The sequence below is a fragment of the Phaeodactylum tricornutum genome, chromosome 3 (assembly GCF_000150955.2).
Source record: "Phaeodactylum tricornutum CCAP 1055/1 chromosome 3, complete sequence".
NCBI lineage: Eukaryota > Bacillariophyta > Bacillariophyceae > Surirellales > Neidiaceae > Phaeodactylum > Phaeodactylum tricornutum.
The window spans coordinates 220438-240318 of record NC_011671.1 but is presented as its reverse complement, the minus strand read 5'-3'; the positions used below and the strand labels follow the sequence as shown (position 1 = coordinate 240318).

General features: G+C 50.0%; 8 protein-coding genes across 8 annotated transcripts; 3 read left to right on the top strand and 5 right to left on the bottom strand.

The window, feature by feature from the left end:
* Positions 1-3000: 3000 nt before the first annotated feature.
* Positions 3001-4622, bottom strand: PHATR_43857 (predicted protein). Its single transcript, XM_002185987.1, has 2 exons — positions 3822-4622; positions 3001-3750 (listed from the first exon to the last, which is right to left on the bottom strand). Exon 1 carries the CDS (start codon positions 4503-4505, stop codon positions 3882-3884), a length of 624 nt encoding a protein of 207 aa, XP_002186023.1. The 5' UTR covers positions 4506-4622; the 3' UTR covers positions 3001-3750; positions 3822-3881.
* A 494-nt stretch (positions 4623-5116) lies between these two features.
* PHATR_43856 (predicted protein) lies at positions 5117-8372 on the top strand. The gene is made up of 3 exons (XM_002186269.1): positions 5117-7253; positions 7323-7622; positions 7699-8372. The coding sequence occupies exons 1-3, from the start codon at positions 5157-5159 to the stop codon at positions 8257-8259; spliced, it is 2958 nt and encodes a 985-aa protein (XP_002186305.1). The 5' UTR covers positions 5117-5156; the 3' UTR covers positions 8260-8372.
* Positions 8373-8634: 262 nt separating this feature from the next.
* Positions 8635-9654, bottom strand: PHATR_43855 (predicted protein; the record flags this gene model as incomplete). Its single annotated transcript, XM_002185986.1, has 1 exon — positions 8635-9654. The coding sequence occupies exon 1, from the start codon at positions 9556-9558 to the stop codon at positions 8635-8637; it is 924 nt and encodes a 307-aa protein (XP_002186022.1). The 5' UTR covers positions 9559-9654.
* A 464-nt stretch (positions 9655-10118) lies between these two features.
* Positions 10119-10872, bottom strand: PHATR_18481 (predicted protein; the record flags this gene model as incomplete). Its single annotated transcript, XM_002185985.1, has 2 exons — positions 10487-10872; positions 10119-10414 (listed from the first exon to the last, which is right to left on the bottom strand). Coding segments are annotated over exons 1-2 (639 nt in total), but the record flags the coding sequence as incomplete, so codon positions are not given.
* Positions 10873-11150: 278 nt separating this feature from the next.
* PHATR_43853 (predicted protein) lies at positions 11151-12365 on the top strand (the record flags this gene model as incomplete). The annotated part of the gene is made up of 1 exon (XM_002186268.1): positions 11151-12365. Exon 1 carries the CDS (start codon positions 11187-11189, stop codon positions 12363-12365), a length of 1179 nt encoding a protein of 392 aa, XP_002186304.1. The 5' UTR covers positions 11151-11186.
* A 64-nt stretch (positions 12366-12429) lies between these two features.
* On the bottom strand, positions 12430-14341 carry PHATR_43852 (predicted protein). Its single transcript, XM_002185984.1, has one exon. It carries the CDS (start codon positions 14234-14236, stop codon positions 12512-12514), a length of 1725 nt encoding a protein of 574 aa, XP_002186020.1. The 5' UTR covers positions 14237-14341; the 3' UTR covers positions 12430-12511.
* Positions 14342-14715: 374 nt separating this feature from the next.
* On the top strand, positions 14716-16637 carry EF-1 (translation elongation factor, EF-1, alpha subunit). Its single transcript, XM_002186267.1, has 2 exons — positions 14716-14945; positions 15232-16637. The coding sequence occupies exons 1-2, from the start codon at positions 14891-14893 to the stop codon at positions 16494-16496; spliced, it is 1320 nt and encodes a 439-aa protein (XP_002186303.1). The 5' UTR covers positions 14716-14890; the 3' UTR covers positions 16497-16637.
* Positions 16638-17197: 560 nt separating this feature from the next.
* Positions 17198-19448, bottom strand: PHATR_43850 (CCT motif containing protein). The gene is made up of 3 exons (XM_002185983.1): positions 19359-19448; positions 17784-18679; positions 17198-17695 (listed from the first exon to the last, which is right to left on the bottom strand). The coding sequence occupies exons 2-3, from the start codon at positions 18654-18656 to the stop codon at positions 17333-17335; spliced, it is 1236 nt and encodes a 411-aa protein (XP_002186019.1). The 5' UTR covers positions 18657-18679; positions 19359-19448; the 3' UTR covers positions 17198-17332.
* Between the last annotated feature and the right edge of the window lie 433 nt (positions 19449-19881).

The following is a 19881-nucleotide window of genomic DNA, read 5'->3' as shown; positions in this document are numbered from 1 at the left end:
CTATTGCTACGATTCCTTGAAAATCTTCAGCGCGAAATCTCAGTGTTACGAAAGTTAGAACTATTCTACTAGGAAGTTTAACAAACGTGCCGTTGTTGCCCGCTGTCTTCTGTACGGTATTTACCCTACCGTATATGCTTGATTTGGAAGGAGAGAGGTTTCCTATCTGACAAAGCTACACGATCTGGTGAAACTCGTAGAAGGGGCACGCCGAAGTAGAAAAGGCCTGGTTTTATAGACTCTGACATTGAATCAGCGAAGAGGGAGTGAAAAATCGGAAGCATTGCTGACCGTATGTGTCATCGATCCATTGAGAGAATACTGGCCGTCAGTGTTGGTATTCAAGACTGTGATGCATATTGTCGCAGATGACGACCAGCTCAATGCGGACACTTTTGGCAGCAGAGAAATCCCTGAAGAATTCGGAGAACCGGCCGGTCAAGTAGGAGCCGAACCTCAGGGAGAGATATCCCATGAGGACCCTCACGATGATGTTCAGAACGACTTTCTCGCTGTTAGCCACTTTCGGGATCATTTCTCGTTGCCTGCACCGTCGAACACAGTTCGTTTTCGTCATTCTCGTGGAGGTGCCAGGGTGATTAAGGGCGGAACGTCTCAATACATTCTTAAGGAGATTGTTAATCCAGAATCAATCAATGGACATCATTTGTTGACAATTCGACGCATTCACGACACATCAGAAGGAGTAAGGGTTCTGAGAGCTGTGTATGCCCTCGTGACTGTAGTGTGGAGCGGTTTTTTCTTCGTTTTCTGCATTGAGTTGTTCATTTTCTAAGTGTTGGACTTAGCTGCAGAGCTTGGAATAACCGAATCACAAGTGGAAGCACGGTGGGGTGTCGGTGCAGGCGCACTGCTAAGTATTGTTCCATTTGTTTACGGTCTCTCCTCAGCACTAGCAATTACTGGTGCATACATCGTCGATAACTACCGCGGACACCCGCTGATCCGAATGTTTGTCTCAAAGAGAGTAAATCCGATCACTGTAGAATGGATGCTCTTTCTGGGCTTTATCGGACTTCCGGGACTTGTAGCAGGTGCGATACTATTGACCGGTAGCAACAAGTGGTGGGATTATGCCAGCCTGTTTTGGTTCTCAAGGATTTTGGTGTTTTATGTCGTTTTTGTTGTTCACGTCGTCTGGTACGAGCTATCGGCTTGCTTTGAGTTGTCTCGCTGTCGCCAAGGAGGTGATACGGATTCGTTCTGGAAAGTTGTAAGGTACTGCATTATGGTTCGTCAGGCGTCTACCTACGGTGGTCAAAAAACCATCACATATCTAAGCACTGGGATATTATTCGATCCGGAGTATAAGGAGCGGTCGTCGTGCCGCAAACGACAAATAGCAGGATCTTACAGTGAGACTGAAAACTTGTCAGCGAAAGCTGTAAGATGGAGCAAATGCTTGAATACGGGGTGGTTCGAGCGGTTGGACCAGCCTAAACGCATCTATGCCATGGAAGACTCTAGAGAAATTCGTCCTTACGTTACTGCAGACACTTGGAATCTGGAGAAGGTTTTTTGCCGTCCCCGAAATTCGAGGTATATTGCGGTCATCAAAGGACCCGGTTCGATCACGAGAGCACAATTGCGATCTTCATTTGTTTGTTCCATTATTGGCACGTTTTTGATTCTTTTCCTTGTCATATCGACCTTTGTTTATTGGAGCCTCTCAATGGGTGCCATCTTCCTAGTTCTGATTGTTGGGCTTCTTTTATTCTGGTCCGCTTTGCGCTCATCATACAGGTTTTTCAAATCTGTTAAAAATCTTCTTTTGTTTAAAGAAGGAACAAAGGTTGACGGGGAAGTAGCAACGAATGGTAGATCGTCTGAAGAGCTCAACAGCTGGGAACGGCAAGCAACTTTGGCAAACAGCGAAAGTGAAGGTATTTACTTTGTACAAGAAAAGTATCGCCTTTTCCAGCCCTCAGACAAGGCTTCCTGGATATTGTTCATTCTCGAAGGTTCATTACTCTTCGTCTATCCGCTTCTGTCTTTAATTTTGGTTTCAAACTGGCACTCGGTGGGCCTATTCATCTTGATTGCCGGTGTCTCCGGTATAAGGTACTATATCAGTGCAACCGTTCTTTTGCAAGAAATTGGGCATTTGCGAGGCATACGAAGCGAAGGTGACGAAGAATCTTGGACGAAAAGGTCGAGATTGAATGAGATTGTTGGAAACGTTTCTTTTGGACGAAGTAGACAAGCATGGGCAACCATCCTAGCTACTTTTGGTTTTATTGCTGCATTCGTGCTGATCATGGCGGCAAATACAAAGAAAGATCAAGTCTTAGCAGGTGGTGATACAGGTTACACGTATTTACCTTCGGCAGAATTTAGTTACATCCAAAAGGAGTCGTTACGGTACCCCTCTTGCGAACTGACGAGCGATCTTGGCAAAACTCCTTTGAAGTTCTTGGTACGTGCCATTTGGATATCCTCTTGAGAAAGGCTTTCTTCACTAGTTCTTGATTCGACTCGAGTAGGTGGACTATGCATTTCTCTCGATGCTGGCGTACAGCAATGACGTTGTATCTGCAGAGGCGCTGGAGGTTTGGTTTGGTGGTGACGCACAGTTGCGCAATGAGGTTGTGACCACCTTTCGTAATGTCACTGGTGTCTCGTCGGCTGTCCTCTTTCAACTGATCACGTTTTCAAACTTCAACAACTCCGCAGTTGTCTCCATTCGTGGAACACAGAATTCTTGGGACTTGCTTCAAAACGCGCAGTTGTGGAGCTCTGCAGCACTCCTCTAAGTGTTACGGAGTTCCCTCCCTTTCGGAGGCGTACGTGTTTTTGTTCGCTTAGAATGTTTCTGTGAAGCAAGCTACGCTGGCGTCTGACGACTCTTTGTTTGTTTGTTTTCCCTAAGATCTGGACTCCGATTATCGATCAGCTAATTTTTCTCATCGCTTCGGCGGCAGATAAAAGCATCGAACGTATTTCTTTTTACAAGGACACAACTCGGTTTGTGAGGTTCCTCCAGAGCCAGCCAAACGAGTATGAAGGGGTGGCCGTCACAGGTCATTCGCTCGGTGGTGGTCTAGCAATTATTACTGGTGCCATGGCTGGTGTTCCAGCTGTGGCATTGTCCGGGCCAAATGCTATACTGACGCGCAAAGCATTGAAGCCCCAAATTTCAGTGGAAGCACTTGACTCTTTCACATTCAATATTGTTCCAGATCGAGACTGGATTCCTCGAGTAGACGACCTAGCCCAAAACTTTCAGCATTTTCGGTGTCGTGATGAACGGGTCGGTGCTTTTGATTGCCACGATAAGACTCGTTCGCTTTGCGAGCTGTTGTACGTTTGTGGGAGTGGCTCGAGGCCCGTTTTATGTGAATGCCACACACAGTACGGCTACCCGAAACCACAGGCTTTGGGGGTAAGGGTCTTCGAAGACGTATGTGGCCAAAGATCCGAATAGCCCAAACTGCGAGTAGGATGGGCTTGATTCAATTCTGACTCCTAGATAGGCAGTATTGGCTCTTGTTTTGGAACACCTTTATACCGCATCTATGATACACTAGCAAACATTCGGAATCTGTATTTTCGGCTCGATACGGACAATCGCTGCCATATAGGGCTAATGTAAACGAGTCTCGAATAATCTCTGGTGCAGCATACTTCTCACATTCAATCAAAATCGCATTTTTGAAAAGGACAAAGTGACCTCAACTCGAGTAAAAATAAACTTGCTTGACCTTAAATTGATAGCGCACAGCTTCCAGGCTATGCAAAGAAGAGATTTAGCTTACTGTTAGTGCGTCATTTGCCTAATTTGCCACATGCTGCAAATTTACCTCGTACGGCAGCTTCAATACAACGTGTAAGGTCAGAGTGCTTCGTTAGTAGCATCTTTTCTACTTGGACCCGGGAATACGCAATTGATCGCAGTACCTCCACAACAACTCCGGACTGACCATGCTGTCCATTTCGTGCAGAATGCCATCGTTTCCTATCGGAATGGTACGCAGTACTCTAGCGCCCTGCACTGTTACCCCACCGTCCTCCTTTCCGCCAATGCCGAAGAATCCACCTTGAACACTGCGTCCGACATCGATAACTCCACCGAGCGTCACCACACCCGCCGACGCGAATAATTCATCGGCCGTCACGAGTTCGTTGACCACGTGGAACGACGCCATCTGCTCCGCAGTTTCGCGGTTCCGGTCATCCGCTAGCTGGAGACGGCGCTTGTCGCCGTGTGCGGCCATGGCGTCCTCGGTGGGGGCAAAAATGGTGTAGGACTCGCCGTCGGCCAGCGCTTTCCAAATTGCCGCGTTTTTCTGCAAGAGTAGTTTGGTAAAGGATGGGTACTCAGTATTCAGAACTTGCTCGAGCTGCGTAGTGTCGGCGGATAATTGAGTCGTTGTGGCAGAGTCGACGGATCGGAGGAGCGAGCACACTCGAGGAGGAGTAAACGCGGTCGCTAACGCGAGTACCCACAGCAGCATACCGGTCCATACTGGCATCCAATACCACATTCTTGTTGCTCAGTGATTGCGAGAGTGCTCCGATGGAAAAGTGTAATCTCTGCTTCCTCGCGGCGAGCCCTGTAGCAACAATCTCTTCTTTGTTTGGAGAGGTATGGTAGCTTGTCGTCGTCGGGTTTGATAGTTTGTTCTGACACGCAAGAGTCCAAAAACAAAACCAAGCGTGCGTTCCTGCGTCAAAATAGTATCCATGTTCACTGTCGTCATACGTTTGAAAAATTCCTGAAGTGGTTTCACATGTCACTTCAGTTCGGACGTCGTTCCGTCCATTGATTGGAATGTTGCTGGATGCTAGTAGTAGACGATCTACAGTTACATTGACTATAAAAATTAGCTGGTTTACTCCCCGGTCACATTAAAAGCAACCGCGGCACCAATCTGTTAACAATAGATCCGTTGTGAGTACCGCGTAGGTAGACACTTTTCAACAGAGTTGCTCGCAACGGAAGAATCTTCGCTAATATTTTAAATTCCGAGATGTATCTTCTCAACCTTGTATTCCCTCTCCTAAGCTTTCATTCCTGCTCCCGGCTGTGCTTGCTTCCGAACAGGCAATATCAAAACAAATCGCCGTCTTTCCGACGCATAACAAGCTTTCCTCTCCGGTTTCCGCATCCATTGCAGGAAGAGGGTCTCTCTACCATGGTCAGCAACTCGAACACCAAGGGCGTCAACTTCGCCTCGTTCGTTCCCCACCACAACGTGCCAGAGTCGGACGTGGAAGAAGCTACGGAGACAGCCGCGAAACCTCCCACTCACGGGGTGCCCGAAGACGGATCGGAGAAAATGCCACACTCTGTCGAACTCGTCAATGCACCGACGGATCGCATGAAGAGACTCGCTAGTGCTCCCACCGTCTGTACCTTGCGGGACCATTTTACGCTCCCCATCGCCTCCAGTACTGTCCGCTATCGCCAAACGCAAGGCGCCGCGAGAGTAATCCAGGGCGGGGATGCACAGTACGTGCTGGAAGAAACCGTCAACAGGAATACCGAACAGCGGGAGATATCAATTCGTCGTATTCACGATACTTCGGAAGGGGTGCGATTTTTGCGGGCTACCTATGCTACTGTTACGGCCTTTTGGACGGGCTTTCTCTTTGTCTTTTGTCTGCAAGTCCTATTGTTCCTTGTGCTGGATCTGGCAATTGAGGTGGGAGCGACATCCAAACAGGAAGCCAATTGGGGAGCCGCAATGGGAGTTATTTTCAGTATCATTCCTTTTGTCTATGGTTTGTCTTCGGCGTTGGTGATTGCTGGGGCCTACATCCAAGACACATTTCGGGGACACCCCTTGATTCGCAACTTTACTTTTCGCAAACTCAGTCCGGTGGCAGTGGAATGGATTTTCTTTACCTTCTTTTTAGGTGCTCCAATTTTCATTCTGTGCTGCAGCCTTCTCAGTGGCTCGGACAGCTGGTGGGAGATTACCTCATTGTTCTGGTTTGCCTCTGTCTTGGCGTTTTACGTCATTTTCGCAGGCAACGTCATTTGGTACGAACTACGAGCCTGTTGGGAAGTGACCAGGAATTTGCGTGACGACGACAACGATGACTTTTGGCACGTTGTGTATCGTAGTATCCGTTCGCGACAACGAGCTGTCTACAGCGGTCGCAAAAGTGTCACGTACTTGAGCATGGGATCAATTCGAGACGCGGAGTTTACCGATTCCTTGTCAACCCGTAAGTTGCAAGTGGATGGAACCATGGTGGAAAAAATTGGCCTTCGAAGCAAGGCTACGGAATGGAAAATCTGGTCTGACTTGGGCTTCTACAAGGAACTCGACCAACCGGAACGCTTTTTTACCATAGACGATGCGCGTGATGTGCGTCCATACTTAACGTCGTATACATGGAATCTCGAAAAGGTGTTTTGCCGCCCCAGAGACTCTCGTTACATTGCCATTGTCAAGGGTCCTGGAGCCGTAACCCGCGCACAGATGAAGGCGTCTTTTATTTGCTCTCTCTTGGGAACATTTCTCATGTTCTTCGTGCTATTTTCGGCCTTGATTTATTTGGAACTGGGCGGCGCTTTTACAACCTTGATTTTAGCCGCTGGTGTGCTTGTCTGTTACCCGAGTTTCGTTTCGACGTTCCGACTCTACCGTGCGACTCAGCGGCTCGTCTTTGCGCGATCACAAGCCAAGGACTCTGACGAATCGGACGATGAAGAGAAAGAAGAGGATGGCATGGCGGCGAGCAAGGGTATTTTTCTCGTCCATGAACAGTATCGCATCAATGTTGCCACGGACCGTCTCTGCTTTCTCATGTTTGCCATCGAAGTTATGCTGATGCTCGTTTGGCCACTGGCGTCACTTTATAGTGTAGGCAACTGGACTTTGGCATCTCTGTTTGTAATTGTTGCCGGTATTTCGGGAGTCCGGTACTATATCAGCGCGGCTGTTGTGTTGGAAGAAACGGGTCACCTCGATTTGGTAGACGGGAATACCGACGAAGAACGCTGGCAAAATCAATCACGACTGAACGAAATTGTTGGAAACATTACAGTAGGACGTTCGCGGGGTGCGTGGATGTCTGTATTGGGAACCTTTGGTTTTGTTGTCTTGGCGCTTTTTGTTGGTGCCGTCGGTACAAACCAAGAAACCACGGCCGCCGTTGCTGGCGTCGGCAATACATACTTGCCCAGCAACGAATTTGTCTATCAGCAAAAGGACTCTTTGCGGTACCCGACTTGTGCTTTGACAAGCGCTGCTGTTGATCAAACTCCGTTGAACACCATGGTACGACTGTTTGTTGCCCCTGATACTTCTTTAGCATCGTGAAATTCATCATATTACTCTTCATTTTAGGCGGACTACACATTCTTGGCAGGTCTCGCTTACAGCGGTGACCAGGTTGCTTCCGAAGCTATCGCGCAGTGGTTCAGTGAGGGGGCGATCTTGCAAGACACTGTCGTCGCAGAATACCGAAATAGGACTGGTGTTTCGTCGGCCGTGTCCTTCAAGCTATTCACCTTCCCTAGCTCAGCTGACTTTGCTATTGTTTCCATTCGAGGGACGCAAAACAACTGGGATATGCTCACGGATGCACAATTATGGAGCTCAGCAGCTTTGATGCAATTTCTTCGAGAATTACTCCCTTTCGGAGAGGTAAGTTATCAGCAGTTTCGTGCCATTTACTTCTTTTCTCCAGTTTGTCGCTGACCTGCGCACACGTGCATGGTAGATATGGACACCAATTATGGACAGTCTCATCAATATTATTACAAGTATTGAGAGCGAAAGTATCGAAAGAGTATCGTTCTACAAGGATACGACACGGTTCGTCCAATTTTTACAGAACCAATCGGACGTTTATAGTGGTGTAGCCGTAACTGGTCACTCCCTTGGCGGCGGTCTGTCAATCATCACGGGTGCCATTGCTGGTGTACCGGCAGTAGCCCTGTCAGGCCCAAACGCCATGCTTTCTCGCAAATCATTTGATCCTCAAGTCTCTGCTGAACAGTTAAACAGCAAAACGTTCAACATAATTCCGGAACGTGATGTTGTACCGATGATTGACGATCCTGCCCAAAACTACCAGTCGATTCGCTGTGAAGCAGATTTTGCAGACTTTATCGGGTGCCACGATTCCACCCGATCCCTCTGCGAAATTCTCTACACTTGTGGCAATGACAATCGACCAATTCCTTGTGAATGCCATACCTTGTACAACTACCCGCAGCCGATCCAAACGGCTGCAAGCAACCGCACCTTTGCCGAAGCCTGCGGCCTTGCAGAGGCGTAGAAACATTGCCAATGTTCGCAAAGACAACGCGAGGCCGAGCTGCATCGAATGCATGAATGAATGTAGTGCACGTATGTCAGTTATACGATAGTTTTAAGTGTTACGTGTGAACCATGAGCTGTACTCTGTAACTCGTAGATCGCCACTTGATGGTCTAGAGTAAAATGCCACCTCAGCAGCCAGCCAACTAAGCGTCGGTTCAGTCCGACTTGGGGCGTTATTAAGGGAACTGATTGGTCCTGGAACCATCGCCAATCTCGTTAGCGTGTCTGTTTCGCTCTACAAGCAGTCTTTAAGCCGATGATTAGCAGGCGAGCACAAAAAGATGACAGCGCAACCAACGATTAAACATGCACAGTCGCGTGACAACGTTTGTCACTTCGGAGGAGCATCCCGCATAGCCGTCCATGCCCATGCCCCCAGGCTGGCTCCCGCCAGAACACAAAGTGCATCAATCGCCAAGACGGGAATTCCTCCGACAAAGACTTTTGTGAGAGTAGCACCGGGGAAACCTTGATTTACTTTGATAAGAGTAATCAGCGCATCAGACAGACCCTTACCGAACAAAATGGCACTGATTCCCAGCAAGGGAAATTTGAGAGGAAATCTACTTTCCGATTGCAGTTGTTGAAGCATTCGGTCATTGCTGGGTGTGGAAGCGATAGGAAGATCCGGGTCCAACCAAGCTTCCGGCATCTCCTTGTTGCCTGGAGGTGAGCGTATGCGTTGTTCAATAATTGGACCGGCTAGCTCTACCCGCATGCGTTCCACATCTCTACGTCGGTATCCCGACTCTTCAATTAAGACTCGCTTCGTTTCCGCGGTCAGCATTGTTTGTACTGATGTCGACGATGGCCCTACTATCGTCGGGTTAAAACTCATGTCGTTGGCTGCTTGTTCCGATGATGAGATTTTCATCGGCGAAGACACACTCTCTGTCAGCGACGGCAGCAAACTGGGAACAGAGGCTTTTGTTTCGTCGTTCGAACTGGCAGTAACAGTTGATGCATAGGAGTCACCGGAATCAGCCGATAACTTGATTACGGTGTTCGAGATTTTTGGAAATCGGAAGGACAGTCTTTCCAACTGCAAAATACTCCGTATTACCACTGCCCTGTGTGAATGAGACCAGCTCTTTCTCCGATGCATCGCATCTGGTACTACTAGAAGAAGTCCTTGTACCAGAATTGTGCTGCGTAACGACGAAAGGAGACACGCCCTTAAACCAACTAGGAAAACGAAGGATGTGTGAAAGCCTCGTCGTGTGCTTTGCATGTTCACGTTCCAAGTTCTGCTCATCTGTTGAGCGCCTTGAGTAGTCAATTGACAAACGCAAGAAGGACGTGGCACTTTGCAGTCGATGACTTTGAAAAAGCAGGTCTAGTATGGACGATCTTTCCTGCCGGTATACACAATGGAATCAGGATCAGAAAGGCATTTTATATGAGAAATCTTCCCAATTGGCTCCCCTCGTTCCCTTTCACCACAGACGGCCACCAGCTGAAAGACAGACGGTTCACAAGTCTATACCGGTGAATTCTATCCCCCAAATGGATTACACTCATAGATACACTTATTGAAAATTACACAAATTCTTCGACTGCACTATGCATCATCCTTGTACTTATTGAGGAAAACAATTTTTCAATACCTCCGCGAAACATCTTCCCTTTTCAAATAAATAGTGCTACGGCATGATCACTTGTAACTGCGATCACTAAGTCTAGGCGCTACCCTGAGCAGAGCTCTTTCCACAAGGCCTCTTCCACTGGAATCCCCTCTGTTCCGCACTTTCCATCCCCATCCTGCATGGGAAGTACTTCAGGATGCTCCCTTGCGAGCAAGTTCATGAGCCCCTGAAAGACGGCTCGATTTCCGGCCGGATTCAGGTGCAACCCGTCCGACAGATATCGACCACGGTCCTCGGAATCACCACCTAACAAGTTCCAACAATCCAGCACAGGGCATGATAACTTGATTCCAACTCGTTGCAAGCGTTCGCCATATAGGCGAGTGGTTGTGTTGTCCCGGTCGGACCCCCGGGTCTCCCCTGTGGTATCCGCCCGGGTCTGCAAAAAGTCGGCCCAGGCCGATTCCAAAACCGGTGGAGGAGTCACTAAAATGACAATTGGTACCGCCGGGCTAGAAACGTTTGCTGTTGCTGTAGATTCTGATCCAATAGGATTCTTCGGTGTACGGTGTTCACCCGCACGAACAGGTAAGAGACTGCGTCGCAAATGCGCTACAATGGTTTCGATGTTGCGTTCGTAGTCGTCCGGAGGTACGTGTTGCGGTTCTCCGGGCAACGCCGCGTCGTTGGCTCCGAAAAAGACGGTCGCAAAGAGCGGTGGCGAATCAAGCGGTCCCGTAAAGACACGCGGTAAGAGCTCCACGGCGTGGGACGTGTTGTAGCCGGAAAAGCCCCGATTGAGAACGTCGGCGCGTCGACTGTACGCGGCGGCCAACAACGAGGCCCACCCCACGTTGCCATCCACGCCAAAGGCTTGTTCCGTAATGGAGTCGCCAAACAATACTATGGAAGGGCGAAGGCGGAAAGTATTGGATAACATGGTGGACACCGAGCTGCTGGTAGAGTTTACCGAAACAAATTTGTTTGTCGTGACGATCTGATGTGAAAATGAATTCGCATGAGTGCGTCGTTTTCGGAGGAAAAAATAAGGGACCGAGTGTGCAATCACATACGCTTCAGAGTCAATCTTTACGGCCTTTTTGCGTTTGATCATTTCAAATATAACGTTACCGTTTGACTCAGCTAAGAAAGGTCGGTCTACTGCAAGTCACTATCGTGTCGTCGTGTATCTTCGGTGACGCGAAATCCAAGATCCTTGTTTCCGAGCAAGACCATGGCAGGAATCACAAACTGAAAGAGTTGACTATAAGTTGTGCTTCGCGGCGGGTACACCACCATGAAGCCGTTACCGGCGAATCAAACCATTGTTTTCCTCTGTCTGTTACCTCTGGCGAATGGCTTTGCTTCGCGAGGCTCGCGTCGTGCATCCCCTGCTACACGTCAATACGCGTCCGCCGACGGTAACGGCACCCCGCGCGTTCCACAATGGCACTTGTCCAACGACTTTGAGACCTTTTTGAACCAACGCACGATTCAGAGCTTTTTGTTTCTAGTGAAATCGTTGCGCGATCCTCAAACCGTCCTCTGGGTCGAAAACTTTACCCAGCCCGCACTACATTCGGGTCGTTCCTCCACGTACACCAGTCATCTACAGAGCGGATCCTCCAGTTCGCAACTCTTATCCTACCACGGCTTGGCCGCCATGAATGTGACGCGCTTTCCAACCTGGGATATTTACTTTAAAGAGCTACTGAAACAACCCACCGTAATCTACACGGTCGAGTCGGAATCGAAACACATTCAGACCTACGATATGGAGATTAATCCGGGACGTTTGTGTGTGCGGATGCTTGCGGTACGCCAGCAGATTGCCCAGGAATTTGCGCGCGATCTGGACGTGGTAGCCACCATGGGCGGACATACGCTCGAGGCATACTGGGAATCCTTGCGAGCGTCCCGCCGTACCCCTTCCGCCGCAGACAACGATCGCGACATTGTCGGGAACTACACTAGTGGCACCAACCTGGTCTTTTTGGAACTCCATCCCGACCCGACCTCGGACTACGCACCCTCGCCTCTTCGACAGGGCAACTTTGATTTGCTTGTACTGTTGGCGACGCAAGAAGCCGTGCACCGCGTGCTAAACGATCCTGCCCGCCAAACGGGCGTCACCAAGGTCACGAACGATTATTTATGCGGCTTTTACGAACAGAGACTCGACACGCACTTTACCGGCGGACAGCGGTACCACCGCGCCGCCGATTTTTTGGCCGAATTGCTGGAAGCGCCTCCCCTTCTCCGAAGCGTTAGTGATGGGAATACGGCACTACTGGATCCTACTTTTATGGCCGAACTCCTTCTCCATCAACGCGAAAAGGTGGCAAAGGAATGGCAACTTTTGGTCCAAGCAGCGTCCGAAGTGCACATGGAAATACAACGGCTTCAATTAAATCGACTAATGAGCGTCAATACCGAACAGTCCGGTGTTCACGAAGAGCAACCACCATTGTCGTAGGCCTAGATCCGACTCGAGTATATGCACAAAACGTATAAACGAACCTGCAAGGCATGCCTCTTTTCAAATAAATCTAGAAAACTCAAATCAAAACTGAGCTTGAATCTAACTAGTTCCGTGATAAACACGTGAACGATGTGGTCTTTTTAATTTTCACGTTGTTGTTTCGGCTCGTTTTCGCTACCCGCGCCCTTTCGCGCTGTCGACTCGGTGTTCCGCCCGATCGACCAATATGCACGAGCAAACAGGACTACTCCCGCCGAAGCGCCACCCATCACGGCGGTTGTCCACAACGACTCGGACGATGGAAACTGTAGGCGATCCCACGGCGTTTGCACTAAGGCGAGTCCAAGACTATCGTGATTACGAGCCGACCCATGGTGTCTGCTACTGGGAAAGGTTTGGCGAAAGGGGAGCGCGTACACGCCTTGCCAGTAGCCGACAACGCCAATCCCACTCGAAAGCGTCAACGCACCGAGTCCAATGCGTACGACCATATTCGTAACAGGCTGTGTAATCCTTTCTCTCACAGTCTGTACCGTTGGAGTCCATACGGACGCGTACAAGGAACGGTAGGCGTCCCAAAAGGCATCCGTCAGGATGCGTTCTTCGTCCGCATACTCGCGCCGCAAACGGCGGTCGTCATCCTCGGGATTGGATTCGTCTAGGATGGCAGCGGGGGAACTTGTTGTACCGGTTGCGGTCGTCGCCTCCCCACGGGTCGTACTGGTCGTATTGCTGCGCGTAGGTGGTGTCATCGTCGAAGACGGGGATCGCACACCCAACCACTGAGCCATGCTCCAGGCTTGCGCGTCGTTCATATGACCCCCCGCCAAATCGCCGGTGGAAATTTGCAGACCCAAGTCACTGTTCGAAGACGCAGTGGAATCGTCTCGTTGGTACGATAGTCGACGACGGGAGGTATCCGTTGCTTCCGTTGGTGTGGTGGCTACCGATAGAGTTGTTGGGAAATCGGAGAAGCTGGTGGGTGCGGCTGCGCCTTGTTGTTGTTGTTGCTGACGTGTCTGGTAGGCGTGCTCGCCCATCAAGAGTCGCATAAAGCCGTCACCGAAAAAGTATCCCATCCCGTGTCGTCGCAATTCCTCCCGATGACGCGGCGGCAACTGATCAACGTATTGTTCAATCTGTTCATTGGAGAGACCGGGCATAAAGTAGAGCAGCAAGTGTCGGTATTCCAACCCGAACGAGTCGTCCGTGAGGTACTCGTGCAGGGTTTGGGACGTGAGCGTGTGGGAGAGGGACTCGGGAAGGTAGGCAGCCAATCCGTGTTGCGTGATGCGTTCCCGGTATTCCAGACGCAAGCGTTGGAGTGCCGTCCACGCAAAGAGCAGGGTGGAAATTACCAAGACCAAGAGAGTCCACAAGGCGGTAAGCGGCAAGCAAAGGTACAGCAATTGCAGCACGGAGAGCAACGAGGCACCGGACCAGAAATACAGTTCGTGATTGAGCCAAGTGCGACTCCGTAACGGTGTAGAGGACTCCGTGTCCACGCTGTTGTTGTTGTTACGGATGGGTTTGTGAAAGTCGGAACTGTGCAATGGCCGCTGCTTGCGGTCGTCCGTGTCGGGGGATTCCCCGGGCGTGGAAGCCAGCAACAGGGGTTGCGGTGTCGACGCCGACGTATGCATACGCGTCGGTATGGCGGCGTAAGCAGGTGTGAGCGCGGAATCGTCCACGGAAGAGTCACACTCGGCATTGTCGCGATGTGTTGTCGTACTCGGTGTGGTGTGTATACTGATTTCCCGTGCCGGAGGTTTCCGATCGTCCTCTCGGTTGCCCCCTTCCTCCTCCTCCTCATTATTGTGTGGTCCTGAACGACGATACGGGGGCGGTTTGCCCGAGTCTTTCATGGTGCTTTTGTTTTATACCATACGAATGAGATGTAGGGTGCCAGAGATACCCACCGAAACGAATAGAAGCTCCCCGAGGTCGGGTGTTGTTTGGGAGGTTCATGGTGGTTTCGGTGTCGCTTGCTCGCTCGCTCGTTCGCAGTGACAGACAGTTCGTGAGACACGAGAACCGTTGGCGTCCGAGTTCGGGTGCCGCATTTCGTCGTCTCCACGATTCAATTCTTGCCCATCAGACGAGTCCCGAATTCCGTGACTCTGGATGCGATTTACTGTCCAAACGAAACCCAACGATTCCGTACGTTGTTTTCTATTTTACAGTGAGTCTTCGATACCACCGTACAACCATCGTTCGTGTACCGTCTGGTAGTCCCACGTGTCGACAACGTGTGGCTCTGGACCGATGAGTTGTTTGCCGTTCGGAAACGAGCAGTACCAAGGAATTCACAGAAACACAGCCCATGTAACACAACGACCGCGAATCGTTTCGGTGCTCTCGCTTCGCGTACGGGCGGGCGGTCCCCCCCAAGCAGCGAGAGGAGTCCGCAGCGTCATAGTTGCATTCCGGGGCCCACTCGCGTTGTTCACTCTCTCGTCTAGTAGAGAAACTTCCATCGGATCGTATCATAATATTGTATCGTATAATATCACGTAATCATGGGAAAGGAAAAGGTTCACATTAGTTTGGTCGTCATTGGACACGTCGATGCCGGTAAGTAGTGAGAGAATAGATACGGAAAGAGAAAGGGTCATTCTCCCGTTGGACACATGCACGCACACACAAGGCGATTGGAATTGGTTTTACTGTTGAGAGAATAAGTCTGCTATCACCCATGTCCACGGATCGAGGTTCCTTTTGACTGCCTGCCTGCCGAATGCGCCGTTCAGCTTCGAGAGTACTATGCTCGGTACCTACGGTCGTCCACGTCCATGCGGCTTTCGTGATACGTCACGGGAGACACTCACCGTTGCCTTATTTCCTTGCGATTGATGTACAGGCAAATCCACCACTACTGGTCATTTGATCTACAAGTGTGGAGGTATCGATAAGCGTACCATTGAAAAGTTCGAAAAGGAAGCCGCCGAACTCGGCAAGGGATCCTTCAAGTATGCCTGGGTCCTCGATAACCTCAAGGCCGAACGTGAACGTGGAATTACCATTGACATTGCGCTCTGGAAGTTCGAGTCGCCCAAATACTCCTTTACCGTCATTGACGCGCCCGGACACCGTGATTTCATCAAGAACATGATCACCGGAACTTCGCAGGCCGATGTGGCGGTCCTCGTCATTGACTCGTCCCAGGGTGGATTCGAAGCCGGAATCTCCAAGGACGGACAGACCCGCGAACACGCGCTTCTCGCCTACACGCTGGGAGTCAAGCAGATGATTGTCGCCATGAACAAGATGGACGACAAGACCGTCAAGTACGCCGAAGACCGCTACACCGAAATCAAGAACGAAGTCTCCGCCTACCTCAAGAAGGTTGGTTACAAGCCGATGAAGATCCCCTTTGTCCCCATCTCCGGATGGGAGGGCGACAACATGGTGGAGAAGTCCACCAACATGCCCTGGTACAAGGGACCTTACCTGCTCGAAGCCCTCGACAGTGTCACCCCGCCCAAACGTCCCACCGACAAGGCTCTTCGTCTCCCCCTTCAGGATGTCTACAAGATTGGTGGAATCGGAACAGTCCCGGTCGGCCGTGTCGAGACCGGCGTTATCAAGCCCGGTATTCACGCCATGTTTGCCCCCTCGGGTATCATTGCCGAAATCAAGTCCGTCGAAATGCACCACGAGTCCCTCCCCGAAGCAGTCCCCGGTGATAATGTTGGTTTCAACGTCAAAAACGTGGCCGTCAAGGATCTGCGCCGTGGTTTCGTCGCTTCCGACTCCAAGGCTAGCCCCGCCTCGGGTGTTTCTTCCTTCGAGGCCCAGGTCATTGTCATGAACCACCCCGGTCAGATCTCCAACGGATACTCTCCCGTCTTGGATTGCCACACCGCCCACGTTGCCTGCAAATTCGCCCTCATCAAGGAAAAGATGGATCGCCGCAGTGGAAAGGTTTTGGAACAGAACCCCAAGTTCGTCAAGACCGGAGACGCCTGCATTGTCGATCTCGAGCCTACCAAGCCATTGTGCGTGGAGAGCTTTACCGATTTCCCCCCGCTCGGTCGTTTCGCCGTTCGTGATATGCGTCAGACCGTTGCCGTCGGCGTCATCAAGGCCACCACCAAGGAAGAAGGTGGTAAGAAGAAGAAATGAATGCGGGAGTGGACCGCGACGATCCGTCCGGAAAACAATACTAGGTGCTATCACAGGGGCGCGTTTTGGAGAGACGTTCTGCGGAAACACGAATTTAGAATACGTAACTAACATATAAACTGGATAGCCCTCGCATCGGAACCTAGAATGTTCGCCGCAATTTTTAGTTTAGTGCGTTGCAGATATACCTTTACCTTTGGCAAAACCTACCTTTCGTGAGGGACCTCTGCAGAGAAAAAGGGGACTTTGAGACAAGGACCGTGGTTACCTCCGGGCAATCTTCCAGTGCCGTCTAATTTCCGAGCCGCGTGGCTGAAAATCGTCTAGCACTTGGATGCGAGAGCAAATGTCAAGTCCTGCTCTGTGCTGTTGGACGCTTTCCTCTCACCGCGAGAGGACTTTCACTCGCGGAACACGTATTTCATATTCAAACTCTATGAAGTTTAAAGTAGGTGTATCTACAAACGGTCCTAAGTTTGGGTAAGAATTTTCGACTGCTTCTGCGTACGCATGAAGAACACGACTAACCCGAACCGGGAGGACCACAACGACCTCGGTATTTTCCTATTCTACAATGAGAGTATTCTCCTCCGATTGTATCAATATCAGTAAAAGTTGGAGCCTTCCGAACCAGACTCGAAGGTAGGGTAGCTTGGTTGGGCTACCAAATCATCTATGATTGGAGTGATAGCATTGGGACTGACTTAAAAAGTCTTACAGTTAATTGTAAGTAACTATTAAGGTTAGCAGAGGAGTCAATAGTACCAAGACGCTGCTTTCAAGGTTAGCGCGCTATGTAAAATGCATGATAGCTTCTCTTTTCTTCATCTCAAAAATTAGGTAATCGTATGGCGACGGACACGACGATAAGGTTGATCGTCCGTGGGATCAAAACCAGCTTCGGGGTCGTTAACATCTGGCATGTCTTCGTCCCCATTGGTAGCTACATCGTCCTCACTGAGCGCAACGTTGCTTTCCTGTTCCTCCGCCTGTAGCTTTAGCAGCTTAGCAAGCTGCTCTTGTTCGCAACGTTTCACGAATCGCCCCTTCACGCGCAACCGGCGGTCTGCTAAATTTTTACGGCAACCGTAGCGAATCTTCTTATTCCAAACGCGGCGGCAGCGTTTGTCCTTGTATCGGTCAATTACCGCTGCTCGTTCGTTAGGTGTGTAGATTCCGATGCGACCATTGTTGTAAAACTGACGAAATGTATGAGAAGGAATACTTTAGTCGTTGCGGGATATCGAGGAAAACGCGTTTATGAGAACACAACAGTGTGGCACTTACCTCCTTGTATTTCGGAAGCGAATGCGGTAGCGTGACAACCCCTTTGTCTCCGCTAATGTTTCCCTCGCTCAAATCCTCCAAAAGCCGAGATCGTGCTCGGCGAAGCAATTCTGCTGGCGTTAAATTCTCTTCTATTTCCTCGTCTTGGCTGATACTAAAATTGTCCGCTGGATCTTCTTCATATTCAGCGTGTTCAGGGATGGTCCTCGGTGGTTTGCGACCGTGCGCTTCTATAGCGGCACTTGCTTCTGCCAGTTCCTCAGCTAGGACGTAATCTGGTAGCATAAAATGACGACGACAAGAATTGTTCCTGTGTTGATTGCGTCCCACGCTCAATGAGTCCCACTTCTCCATTCCCTCCGGATTCGATGCACTTCGTCTACGTCCGCGCGGCGCCGGTGGCGGCATAGATTCCGAGTCATCGTCGTCGCTCGAAGACGAGGGCGAAGCGGAAAGAATGAAACTTTCAAACGAGGAAGGTTGCTCTTCTTTCTGGAGCTTTGTGTTTTCGTATTTGGCTTGTTCCTTGGATGCCAACAAGGCCAAAGCATCTAGTCCAGCCGAATTGGAGCGAGGTCTTGTTTGCAGAGTCACAGATTCAGGAGACCGACCCGAATCATGACTACCAGAAGCAGTCATGTAAGGCGAAGAGGATGGCTCGTCCAAGCTTACGATACGTGCGGGTGCGAATGAGAACCCATGTGATGTCGGTTCTGGCACCGTACTAGACGATGTCCATGTGCTTCCGCGTAGCAAGCCGTTCGTGCGCGACGGTGACACTCCGAGCAATGCGCTCACTGCATCCATGTCCTGGTGGTCCATCGTTGGTGCAGGGGATAGACTGGCAGTCAGCGTAGAGCTAGCCATGATCATGCCGAGGATTGTTCAAAGAAAGCCTGCTCAAGGTATATTGCAGAAAAAGGCATTGACAGTGAATGGACAGAGTAATGTAAGTAACTGAAATGTATACAACTTGATGTTGAAGACGCGATAAGAATAAACAGGCCTCGCTATTTCGCGTGGTTTGATTTGACACTTCCCGAAGACCCGAGAGAAGCACAGAGGACCGACCCCCCCCATCAACAAACCAATGAGCGGCTGAGAAAGTGTTGGCTGACGGATGACGATTGGGGATCAGTCGGGTCTATCTTCCATAACGCAAAATGTCGCTTTTTGCTGTCGCAGACATCGCATTGCTTCACCACTCCGCATACATATAGGACCTCTCCCGGAGTGGGTCGATGACACACTCCAATTAAGACACAGAGTCAACGGCGAGATTCCGTCACAAGATTCGTGGTTCAAGGAGGGCCGACAGACACTGACGCACAATGACGAAGGAAACATCATTCATTGGCTTTTCAGAACCGCTCGCGAATCGCTGTCCAATTCAAATCGCACACGACACAAAACGTCAAGTTCCGACTCGAATTGCTTTGTTCGTGTGGAGCGCGCCGAATTTCCAAACCAGACACACGAAGTTCGTGCGGAGCGAAACTCCGCGCGTAACGACAGCATACAGAATGACCATGACAATCAATCAGCCCAAAAGCACCGCATTCGAAGCGTTCTTACCTGTGATTCAGAAAGCGTCGTAGATGACTGTGGAGGGATCAAATCCTTGAGGTCGCAGTGCGATACTTTGAGTTTGTCTGTCGAGATTCTGTTACGCTTCGTGATGTTGTGATTCTTATGGACTGTGAGAAACTGTGCGACGCTGAGACTCACGATGTGGTGTTGGACAGACGGTGTGATGACCCCGCAAACTGCCTCGGACTGCCCGAGCGGAAATATAGGTAGTCACCGTAACATAAATGATTCTCACAGTCAGAATGTATTGCTTGTTCCGAGTTCCTTCTTTTTTGCGGGAAATCAAACCGAGAGAAATGACCACCAATCATACGAGACTCGCCTTACTCTTTTCATCGTGTCGTATCTATGTTTTATTTGTATTAGGCTTTTAAAGCAATGTTGAAACCGTTTCCATTGTTGGAATTGTCTTTTAAGAAAGCAAAATGTGAAACTGTATTGCCTAAATGTTAGTAGCATGCAGAAAGACAGCATGAATGCGCTTTTTGTTTCATTCTCCATTAACTTT

Excerpts from the sequence above, each read along its gene's own strand:
- PHATR_43857 (XM_002185987.1), bottom strand. The coding sequence starts at position 4,505 with ATGTGGTATTGGATGCCAGTATGGACCGGTATGCTGCTGTGGGTACTC.
- PHATR_43856 (XM_002186269.1), top strand. The coding sequence starts at position 5,157 with ATGGTCAGCAACTCGAACACCAAGGGCGTCAACTTCGCCTCGTTCGTT. Across the intron at positions 7,254-7,322 it reads AAACTCCGTTGAACACCATG|GCGGACTACACATTCTTGGC; the intron begins GTACGACTGTTT and ends TCTTCATTTTAG. Across the intron at positions 7,623-7,698 it reads AATTACTCCCTTTCGGAGAG|ATATGGACACCAATTATGGA; the intron begins GTAAGTTATCAG and ends CGTGCATGGTAG.
- PHATR_43852 (XM_002185984.1), bottom strand. The coding sequence starts at position 14,236 with ATGAAAGACTCGGGCAAACCGCCCCCGTATCGTCGTTCAGGACCACAC.
- EF-1 (XM_002186267.1), top strand. The coding sequence starts at position 14,891 with ATGGGAAAGGAAAAGGTTCACATTAGTTTGGTCGTCATTGGACACGTC. Across the intron at positions 14,946-15,231 it reads CATTGGACACGTCGATGCCG|GCAAATCCACCACTACTGGT; the intron begins GTAAGTAGTGAG and ends ATTGATGTACAG.
- PHATR_43850 (XM_002185983.1), bottom strand. The coding sequence starts at position 18,656 with ATGATCATGGCTAGCTCTACGCTGACTGCCAGTCTATCCCCTGCACCA. Across the intron at positions 17,696-17,783 it reads CGCTTCCGAAATACAAGGAG|TTTTACAACAATGGTCGCAT; the intron begins GTAAGTGCCACA and ends ACATTTCGTCAG.